Source organism: Bombina bombina, chromosome 3 (assembly GCF_027579735.1).
Source record: "Bombina bombina isolate aBomBom1 chromosome 3, aBomBom1.pri, whole genome shotgun sequence".
In the NCBI taxonomy this organism is placed as follows: Eukaryota; Metazoa; Chordata; class Amphibia; order Anura; family Bombinatoridae; genus Bombina; species Bombina bombina.
Window position 1 is genome coordinate 548,974,785 of NC_069501.1, and position 12,024 is coordinate 548,986,808.

The 12,024-nt window shown below is 38.8% G+C and overlaps 1 protein-coding gene across 2 annotated transcripts in view; it reads right to left on the reverse strand.

The window, feature by feature from the left end:
• The window catches only part of CD164L2 (CD164 molecule like 2), a 62,293-nt gene that overhangs the window by 23,148 nt on the left and 27,121 nt on the right, over window positions 1-12,024 (reverse strand). For both annotated transcript variants that reach the window (XM_053707060.1, XM_053707059.1), the window contains one exon: window positions 8,156-8,300. In XM_053707060.1, the coding sequence (XP_053563035.1) occupies window positions 8,156-8,300 (145 nt within the window). The remainder of the gene's footprint in view (window positions 1-8,155; window positions 8,301-12,024) is intronic.

Genomic DNA, 12,024 nt, shown 5'->3' on the forward strand with positions numbered 1-12,024 from the left:
GATAGACATTGCGCATGCGTTAGGTGTTAGGTTTATTTTAGCAGATCGCGGTTGACAGGGAGATAGACATTGCGCATGCGTTAGGTGTTAGGTTTATTTTAGCAGCCAGTTTAGGGAGTTACGGGGCTCCAATAGTCAGCGTAAGGCTTCTTACGGCTGCTTTTTGTGGCGAGGTGAAAATGGAGTAAGTTTTCTCCATTTTCGCCACGTAAGTCCTTACGCTGCATATTGGATACCAAACTGCGCGGGTTTGGTATACCTGCCTATAGCCCAAAAAACTACGGGCGACGGCAGAAATATACGCGCGTAACTTCTAGGTTACGCCGTATATGTGATACCAAACCCGCGCAAATATTGGCGTCGCCGGCTTTTGCGGGTGACGATTTTTATCGGATGGACCCCCTGGTCCTTAAGGGAAAGAAATTGAAAAATGGCCTTGGTCCTTAAGGGGTTAATGAACTGAGTGTGTTTTTAGGCCATAAAAGGGCTTACTTGTCTATAGTACATGCCTTATATACCAATTAGTGAAATGTTATATGGATTTACGCCTTTGTTAAAGAGACATAAAGCTCTATCAAGGAATATTTTTATTGCAATTTTGCTTGCCGATGTGCTTAATCCCACAAAGAAGATAAACACATAGTTAAACTCAGTACACAGACAATCCTAAAATGGACATGGCTGGTGACTGTCGGTTACACATTTACCACCATTATATTGGTTTAACAATCTTCTTCAGCTCTACATCAGTAGTGCATTGCCAGTCCAGAGCTGATTTAAAGGGATATAAAACCCAATTTTTTTCTTTTCTGATTCAGACAGAGCATACAATTTTTAAAAAGTTTCCAATTTATTTCTATCAAATTTTCTTTGTTCCCATGGTATTCTTTGTTGAAGTGATTTTGGTGTCGGAGTGCTTCATCGCAGGAAATAGTGCTGCCATATAGTGCTCTTTCAAATAGATAACATTCTTGCAAAACTGCTGCCGTATAGTGCTCCAGACACATGCATGCTCCTGAGCTTTTTTCAACAAAAGATACTAAGAGAATGAAGAAAATTTGCTAATAGAAGTAAATGAGAAAGTTGTTTTAAAATGCATGCTCTATCTGAATCATGAAAGAAGAATGTTGGGTTACATGTCTTTTTAACTATGTGTTTAACCACTCTGCAGGAGTTAAACACTTAGGTATAGTAAAGTAACAGTGCAATACAAATCATTGTATGCATTTGAGCTAAATACTGCTCCACTTGTAATCTAGGCCATAGTTTGTTCCTTCTTTGGGATAGGGGATCAATATTTATTTATTTTGTAAAATAAAGATAGTCCACAGTCCTCCATAACATATGGGATATATTTCCCACCACTAGGAGGAGGTCAAGAACCCATAGCATAGCTTAAAATCCCTCCCACCTCCCTTCTCTCTCTTAGTTTTGATCTTGGCCTCATAGAAGATGGATGAAAATAGAGATGTTTCCAGCTACTTGCTTATGGATAACAAATTGGGAGCTCAGACCTGTGTGAGACCCAGAGTCCCTGGTGATTATCATTTACAAAGAAGACAGAAAAAACTCTTTACAGCAGCTGAATGATACAGGGACACAGGAATACCCTGTTATGTGCACAGAATTCCTCTTAACGGTATTTCAGCCATAACTACCCTCAGGCGTCACAGGGACACGTGCCTAGCCTCCCCCTGAGGGAATCAGGTATTTCCTACTGCAATCCTCTGTGGTACTCAATATCTGCACTGGATCAACTTTCTACTGGATACTGCTGCAGCGGCATTGCAAAGGATTTGACATAAGCCAGTGGAGGTGTGCTGCATAAGGTACAACACAAACATAGCCCAGAGGCTATTTGTAGGTATTTTGACAGCAAGTACAGCATAACCAGGGGACTTAGCTTGCTCTCCTCATGACACACTTTTATCTTTTTTTAAATTCGCTACCTTCCATATTCTTATCCGGGACATAGACAAGTAACACTGTTGCACTTCATAGCCCTCTGGCAGATTTGGGGCCCTGGAGAACTATTTGAAATTGAAACTTATACACAGGGGTCTAAGACTCAATAAATACCCGACTTTCACCACAGAGGATAAAGCATTCATATTAGAATGGAACGAAACCCTCTCTGAGTGTTCTTGGGACTTACTAATTACATACAAAAAGAAATAAACCCAAGAAATTTCTATAAAAATTATACAAGTGAAGGACGAACTCAACAAAAGATGTGACAATAGTGAATTTGCTAAATTTGACAAACTTCTGCAGGATGCAGTGGCAGAAGCCAAGGCACTTTTATTAGAAATCAAGCACTCTAAATACATTAGAGATCAGATGGACTTTAACAACAATACTGTGTATGTTTGGAACCGGAAAGAAAGGGCCCAAAACGTAGAGAGTACAACCAGGGCTTTGGCTCTGAGAACAGCGGCAGAGGGTATAGGGGTAGGCGTAGAGGTAGAGGCAGGGATAGACAACAGAGGAGGATTCAATTTTCAGAGAGTAAAGCTGAATCATATGGTGATAGCTCAGCTTCAGGTGAGAATGAGCCAGTGATACAACAACCATAAGCCCACAGTGAACTTACTAATACACCATTTTTACATCAAGTAGTAAGACACAAAGAAAAAATTACTCTCCGAACCTCTATTCTAAAAAATACTTCCACCACCTCTAGATATACCACACAAGCCATAGACACAGCACACCCTCCAGAGACTCCAAACAGAACAGAAAGCATAGAACTACTTCACTGGTGATTCGAGCCACTGACAAGGGGAGGGGGGGTCTGCGGTTCTGATGAACAAAGTTTATTTTGTCAATGAAGCCCAAAGACAACTTCAAAACACCCATGATTATCGAATATTAAATTCTGATCCTATACGTAAATTTAGGAAAAAACTTGAGGATCTTATAGACGATGGTGTTGAAGGGGGTTTCATAGATAAAGACACTAGTAATTATTTAGTGGTTCAACATCCCATGACCCCAATATTCAATCAGCTACCAAAGGTTCACAAATCTCTTGAAAATGTGGTGGATAGACCCATTGTCAGTGGCATCGGATCACTATTGAAGCATATGTTGGAGTGGTTAGATCAAATCCTACAACCAATGGTACTGAAGTTGTGGAGCCATGTAAGAGACACCATGCATATTCTCAACCTCTTGGAGAACATAGAATGGAGAGAAGGGTACCTTTGCTTAACGGTAGATGTAAGATCACTCTACTCCTCTATCCCTCATGATAAAGGCTTACTAGCCTTGACATACCATGGTGAGAACCCTGAGTTTTGTGAATATGTGATTTGAGTTGCAGAATTTCTTTTGTCACATAACTACTTCGAGTTTGAGGGGGTTTTCTACTTCCAGATTTGTGGGACTGCTATGGGGGCTAAATTTGCCCCCTCTTACGCCAACCTCTTCATGGGGTGGTGGGAGCAGGACCACATCTATGGGGGTGGGAACCCCTTCGGCTCGAAGATAGTGATATATAAAAGGTTCAGTGATGACCTTTTGGAAGGGGGACCAAAGGGAACTTCCCCCTTTTGTGGATTACTTAAATAATAACAACTTGGGTATCAGCTTCACGTCAGAATCCAACCCATCCAATATAAATTATTTGGATGTAATGCTCTCTGTGAAATGTGGTGAAAAAATACACACAACAGTTTATAGAAAACCAATCTCAGGCAACACACTCCTACATGCAAAAAGTTGCCATCCCAGGAGTGTGTTCAGGGGTATAATCAAAGAACAGTTAATTAGTCTAAAACGAAATTGCTCAGACCCTGCACAGTTTGAAGTAGAGTCGAAGCACTCTGTTGGACAAAACAGGACTCTATTGACAAAACAGTAGAGGAGGTTAGGGAGCTAGATCGGAAGGACCAGTTATGCCCCAAACCTGGCTGTGACAAAAAAATATAAAATCCAGGATGGTCTCCTTTTTATAACAGACCATTCAGAGCAATACAACCAGGTTTGTGGCATTATCAGAAAGCATCTCTCTATGCTTAAAGCAGATGAAGGACTGGCTAACTTTTCATCAAGTTCATGCTAATTCACCTATCGTCGTAATAAAACAATAGGGAATATTGTGTCTCCTACTAAACTCCCAGCACAGAAAACTCAGAAATCCTCATGGCTAACACACAAAGGGATGTTTAAATGTCACAATTGGGATTGTGTAGCCTGCAAAAAGGTTGAAATAGGTGAACTGTTTATGTCATCAGTCACAGGACAGGTTTATTCGAAGAACATGAGTTTGAATTGCAGATCTACATATGTGTTACCTTATCACCTGTGTGGATTGCAACAAACAATATGTTGGTCTCACTACACGTGAGATCAAGGATTAAGGAACATCTCTCTAGCATTAGGATTGGAAGTGCAAGTACCCCTTTAGTACAACACTTCGTCACAAATCACAACAAAAACGCAGATACTTTTCGGTGGACATGTATAGAGAGAGTCTCTTCCCCCCCAAGGGGGGGGGGGGGGACAGAGAAAGATTTTTTTTTTGGATGTTTACATTAAAAACTAGATACCCAACAGGGTTGAATTCATCATATGATTTAATAAATTTCTGGTAGTGGTTCTTCCTTGTCCCGCAGTCTATCATAGACTTTTATCTAAAATGACTTGTATTTTCCTAGGATAAAACTATACACTAGGCACTATTTCTAATAATATTTGTAAAACTAACCACCTGGTTTCCAAGTCATCTCAGGAGAAACTGACAGCATCCCCGCAGTTAAGGAAATAGCAGGGATGCGAGAGTGTTAAACTTTTGCACATCCCCCTTTTAGAGGATAGGATTGTTCACCCTGTCTAATATAGAAAAGAAACTGGAATAGATATTCCCTAGGATCCAGTTAACCAATACTAGAATCTAAGTACTAATAACATAAGGTGGTTTATAGATTTGTACCTTTATTTAGCATACTGGTCAGTACCTCCGTAGTTAATGAGACAGTAGAATGCGAAAGTGTTAATCATTTGCACCTATCCCTTTTGGAGGATGGGATTGTTCATTTTGTCTAATATAGATAAGAAATTGGAATAACTATACCCTATGACCAGGCTAACCAATATTAAAGTCCAAGTATTAATATCGTAAGGTTGTTTATAGATTTGTACCTTTTATTTTGCATACTTGTTTGCCCCCCCCCCCCCCTTTGTAAGATAGTAGGGTAATCACTACAAAAAAATAATTTCTCTATATATATATTTTGCCCATCTGGACATTAGTCTGCCCCTACAGAAGTTAGGGAGTAACATGGTAATACCGCACATTTACCATTTATAATATTACCTAGAAACACAATGTAATAGCCTTACAGGCTTTTGTATAATACTGTTGTGTGAATAACTGTTAGTTTTAGTATAATGGTGAGAGATTTTTTTAATTTGACAATATACAATGGTCATGTAATAATTAATATGTAAATATTGCACATCTAATGTTGTTCAATAGGAGTAATTTACTCATTTTAAGAGGCGGGGGGTTTTCCTCCGCATCCATCAGCTTTGATAACTGCTTCAAGCTGAAATATGTCAGCTGTACTAGCTGACTCCTATTTGTGCCAACATTCCACTTTTGTTTCCTGCTGAAATATTTTAACGATTTTTGGAATAAAGAATTTGTATATTTTACTAAACCGGTGCTCCGCTCCACTTGATGCTTCTACTCTCGTATGTGACCTCCTACAGCGTGTAAGCACGGTAGCAATTCCCTGTAGCCCAGCGGCAGGCCTGACTGCTTCATCACTGTTGCCCAATAAGGATTGAGGAAGTGGACAACACCCCCCTATCGTGACGTCTGAAGAGGGAGCGGATTGGATAGTTGGAAGATCCGTATGTCTCCACAGAGATTATACAGCGGTGTTTAAAGGAGAGAGTTTAAAGGAGAGAGTGCGACCAGATTCAACTTCTCCCAAAGACCGGACTGATCATAAGATAGGGGGTAAGATCAATTTTTGTCCTTACACATTCAGTATTGTTCTTCTACGTACTCTATTTTGGGACACGTTATGTTTGCTTGGATTGCTGCTGTGTAACAGTTGTTATTATTTTGAGCACATTACCCATAGAGGGGAGATTCTCCTTTTTCTACTTGAAATATTTATGGTACCTTTTAGAAAATAGGTGCCTGGCCTTTAAGACGACCATTAACTGCTCAGTGAAATTAGCTGTTCAATAGAGGAAACTCTGGTTGTGCAGGGGAGCATGTTGCTATGAGGGAAGAGTATTTATTATGCTTAGTGCACATTATATAATTTCATTACACTAGGAAGGCCTATTTTGAGTGGTGCTCTTCCAAAATGATTTTCTTGGGATTCCTTTAGGATTCCTAGAATTCCTAGAATCCTTCAATTTTTACAGGATGGACTTGACAAGGATTTGTCCACTAGTTTCCTAAAGGGTCAAATTTATGTTTTATCTCTTCCTTTTCATAGGAAGTTAGCTAAACTTCCTGATGTTCAGACTTTTGTCCAGGTGTTGTTTCTAATTAGGCCAGTTGTAAAATCTATTTCTCCACCCTGGAATTTGATTTTAGTTCTTTCTATATTACAAGGTTCTTCCTTTGAACCAATGCGTTTCATTGACATCATTCTGTCATCTAGGAAAGTACTTTTTATGTTAACAATCTCTTCTGCAAGAAGAGTTTATGAATTGTCAGAACTGTCTTGTGTTTATCCATTTTTAATCATTCACAAGAATAAGGCTGTACCATGTACCAAATATGATTTTTCTTTCTATGGTAGTTTCTACTGAAAATATCAATCAATAAATTGTTATTCCTTCATTGTGTCCAGATCCTTCTAACTCTAAGGAGAGACTGTTACAGTAAACGACAAAAAGCTACTAAGGTAGTGTTCGCTTCTTGGCCTAATCAAGTGATTCACAAGACTTTGTTGGTGGTGGGAAAGTTGTCTCCTAATCGTATCACAACTTTTTCTACAAGAGTAGTTGTAACATTGCGGACGTTTTAAAAAATGATGCATCTTTGGAGCAGACTTGCAAAGCTGTCACATGGTCTTCTCTGCATACCTTTTCCAAATTTTATCGTTTTGATGTTTTTGCTTCTTCGCAAGCAGCTTTTGGAAGGAAAGCCCTTCAGGTTGCGGTGACGGCTAAATAGGAACTGCCAGATAAAATTGTCCCATGCTTTCCGTAACATAGTCCATCTGCTTGGGTATTATTTAATCCCACATGTTAGAGGATTGTGGACCATCATCATTTTATGAAAGAAAACAAATTGTATGCTTGCCTGATAAATTATTTTCTTTTAGAATGATGATAGTTCACAGGCCCTGCCCGTTTACATTTTTGGACAACAGTTCTATTGACACCTCTACAGACCCTTCTTTGTCTTTCCTACCTATGTGTTTCCTATTCTCTTCTCAGCTATATGTTAAACTAAGAGAGATAAGGGAGGTGGGAGGGATTTAAAGCTCTTGTATGGGTTCTTGACCTCCTCTTAGTGGTGGGAAATATGTCCCATATGTTACTGAGGACTGTGGTCCATCATCATTCAGAAAGAAAATAATTTATCAGGTAAGCATACATTTAGTTTTTATTATACCTGTTCTTGCCTTAAAGTGCAGCTATACCATTTGCATAAGTCCACAACTGTTAAGTAATGTGTACATGAACACTGCTATATGAACACATATGCATAACATATATATATATATATATTTTATTTTTTATTTTTTTTTATAAATATCATTGCAATGTACTTAACTTTAGTGCCAGCACTAAAGCTGTAATTCCCTTGTGTTGACACATTGTTTTCTAGGCTATATAATTGTTCAGGAAAATAAATACAATTACTATCTTGAGTAGTAATTTCATTGTGTAATAACTAGTAAGGTTATGAAGCTGGTACTGTAATAGTGATATTTTAGTGTGAAATAATTGTGTAAGCAGTATATCAGTGTTACACAAAATTTTGATTTGCAATTGTACTTTCATATTACGAGGTAGTTACAGTGTAATGGGTTACTAGGCTATATAGATGAAGGCTATTATATGATTGATGTTTACATGAGAGGAATAGTATGAATAAAGGTTATATGATGAACTGTCATGTAGTATATACTGCTATATACATTATGTCTGAGGGCAATCTCAGGATTCTCACATGGTCTGGTAGTCTCTCTCAGTTCCTCGCAGGCTTCTCAAGACAAAGTATCCAATGACTTGTAATATAATAACCAAGAGACCTCCACCAATGAAGCTGCCTGTATGGAAGACTGGATGACTGGAAGCAGGAGGCTCTGGACCATCTGTGGGGGGAAAAACAGTTAAAATGCCATTAAACTCAAACTGTTAACAATGCATAAAATGTATCATTATTAAAAGTTTAAAATGATTGAAATATACATTCATTATTTATTTTGCTGCCTTTAGCAGCAGGAAATAAATCTGAAAATTGTGCTTTTTCCATTTTCTCGCAGGGAGACATGGATTAATGCTATCTACTTTTAATTAATGTTATCTACTTTTCTGTGAACTAGTGTTTTCCTCCCTCTCTCCCTCATTTTGTCTCTCTTATTTACTCTCTTAAACTGGATTATCAGTTTTGCATCAACAATCATGACAAACATTTAATTGTAACTTTACTGTCCCTTTAAGGAAAGAAGGTAGGGCTACCCCAAGCCCTTTCTTTAATTGCACGTGAAAATTAGTGAAAAGAAAAAAAAACTTTAAAAAATATATATTCCTTTCAAAAATTAAAGCTGCATTATACATTGCAAAATTATACTCAGATATGAAGGTAAATTATTATACAGCTTAAAATTTCTCATCGTCAATGTCCAGGATAACAGGAAAAGTGAAGTTGAGGGACAAGACCTGTTGTCAACTGATTTTTATGAAAATAAACAGAGACTAGTCCACAATCTGAGAAACCATGATCATAATCTACATTTAATAAAATACTGTTCAACCGCAAATATGCTGGAATTCCGCAGCGTAATTGTGGTGAGCTTGATTCAACCTAGTTATCAAAGCCTACAGACCGGCAAAAGTTGAAATCTGTGACGTAACATACGATCCGCCGGTCTCAATCCGACACAGATCGATGCTTACGTCATTACAGATGTTCCGAATACATATTCGGCACTATTTGACACTTTTTCAAAGTTATCAAATAGTTAACCGGTACACTCGCGGCTATTCCGGCCCAGCATACCTGGTTTTCAATCCGCCACCCTGGAGGCCGCTGATGCCATAGGAATCAATGGGAGTCTGAAAGCAGCAAAAGCTTTTGTTCGATGCTGCCAGATATCCCATTGATTTATATTGTAGAAAACCAGTAACGCTTACACCTAACACCTTAACATAAGCCCGAGTCTAAACACCCCTAATCTGTCGCCCCGACCCCGCCGCAACTAAATAAATGTATTAACCCCTATCCCGCTACTTCCGGACCCCACCACAACTAAATAAATTTATTAACCCCTAAACCTCTGGCCTCCCACATCACTTCCACTAACTAAACCTTTTAACCCCTAAACCGCAAGCCCCCCACATCGCCATAAACTAAATTAAGCTATTAACCCCTAAACCTAACAACCCGCTAACTTTACATTAAAATTACAACATCCCTATCTTATAATAAATTAAAACTTACCTGTAGAATTAAATTAAACTATATTAAACTATTAATTAACCTACCCTAACTATTATACTAAAATTACATTAAACTACCAATTAAATTAACTATATTAAAAAACCCTAACCCTACTCAAAGTATTTAAATCTACAATTAAAAATTACTAAATTACAAAAAAACAAACACTAAGATACAAAAACAAACAAACCACAGTATCAAAAATAAAAAAAAAGAATACACCTAATCTAATAACCCTATCAAAATAAAAAAAAACCCCCAAAATAAAATAAAAACCTAGCCTACAATAAACTACCAATGGCCCTTAAAAGGGCCTTTTGCGGGGCATTGCCCCAAATAAATCAGCTCTTTTACCTTTAAAAAAAAATACAAACACCCCCCAACAGTAAAACCCACCACCCAACCCCCCCAAATAAAAACCCTATCTAAAAAACCTAAGCTCCCCATTGCCCTGAAAAGGGCATTTGTATGGGCATTGCCCTTAAAAGGGCATTTAGCTCTTTTACCTGCCCAGACCCTACTCCAAAAATAAAACCCACCCAAAAAAAACCACCTTAAATAAACCTAACACTAACCCCCGATGATCCACTTACAGTTTTTGAAGTTCCGCTTGAAGGATCCATCCAGCAGGCAAGAAGTCTTCATCCGGGCGGCAAGAAGTCTTCATCCATGTGGCCTCTTCTATCTTCATCCAGCCAGCGAAGTCTTCATCCATGCGGCCTCTTCTATCTTCATCCATCCGGCACGGAGCAGGTCCATCCTGAAGACATACGGCGCAGAGCTGGTCCATCCTGAAGACATCAGGCGAGGAGCTCCTCTTCAATACGGTCTCTGCCATAAACTGGATCTTGAATGCAAGTGACGTCATCCAAGATGGTGTCCCTTGCATTCCTATTGGCTGAAAGGTTCCAATCAGCCAATAGGATTTGAGAAGCTCTCATCCTATTGGCTGTTCCAATCAGCCAATAGGATGAGCACTCAATCCCATTGGCTGATTGGAACAGCCAATAGGATGAGAGCTGCTCAAATCCTATTGGCTGATTGGAACAGCCAATAGGATTTTAGCGGCTCTAATCCTATTGGCTGATTGGAACCTTTCAACCAATAGGAATGCAAGGGACACCATCTTGGATGACGTCACTTGCATTCAAGATCCAGTTCATGGCAGAGACCGTATTGAAGAGGAGCTCCTCGCTGGATGTCTTCAGGATGCACCCGCTCCGTGCCGGATGTCTTCAGGATGGACCCGCTCGGAATGGATGAAGATAGAAGAGGCTGCCCGGATGAAGACTTCTTGCCGACTGGATAGATCCTTCAAGCGGAACTTCAAAAACTGTAAGTGGATCGTCGGGGGTTAGGGTTTATTTAAGGTTTTTTTTGGGTGGGTTTTATTTTTAGAATAGGGTTTGGCCAGATAAAAGAGCTAAATGCCCTTTTAAGAGCAATGCCCATACAAATGCCCTTTTCAGGGCAATAGGGAGCTTAGGTTTTTTAGATAGGGTTTTTATTTAGGGCGATTGGTTGGTTGGGTGGTGGATTTTACTGTTGGGGGGGTGTTTGTATTATTATTTTTTACAGGTAAAAGAGCTGATTTCTTTGGGGCAATGCCCCGCAAAAGGTCCTTTTAAGGGCCATTGGTAGTTTATTATAGGCTAGGGTTTTTTTTTATTTTGAGGAAGCTTTTTTATTGTGATAGGGCTATTAGATTAGGTGTGATTCTTTTTTATTTTTGATACTGTGGTTTGTTTGTTTTTGTAACTTAGTGTTTGTTTTTTGTAACTTAGTGTTTTGATTTTTGTAACTTAGTAAATTTTTATTGTAGATTAAAATAATTTGAGTAGGGTTAGGGTTTTTTAATATGTAATATAGTTAATTTAATTGGTAGTTTAATGTAATTTTAGTATAATAGTTAGGGTAGGTTAATTAATAGTTTAATATAGTTTAATTTAATTCTACAGGTAAGTTTTAATTTATTATAAGATAGGGATGTTGTAATTTTAATGTAAAGTTAGCAGGTTGTTAGGTTTAGGGGTTAATATCTTAATTTAGTTTATGGCGATGTGGGGGGCTGGCGGTTTAGGGGTTAATAGGTTTAGTTAGTGGTAGTTATGTGGGAGGCCAGGGGTTTAGGGGTTAATACTTTTATTTAGTTGCGGTGGGGTCCGGGAGCGGCGGAATAGGGGTTAATACTTTTATTTAGTTGCGGCGGGGTCCGAAAGCAGCGGGATAGGGGTTAATAACTTTATTAAAGTTGCGGCGGGGTCCGGGAGCGGTGGGATAGGGGTTAATACTTTTGTTTAGTTGTGGTGGGGTCCCGGAGCGGCAGAATATGGGTTAATATTTTTTTTTAGTTGCAGCGGGGTCCGGGAGCGGCG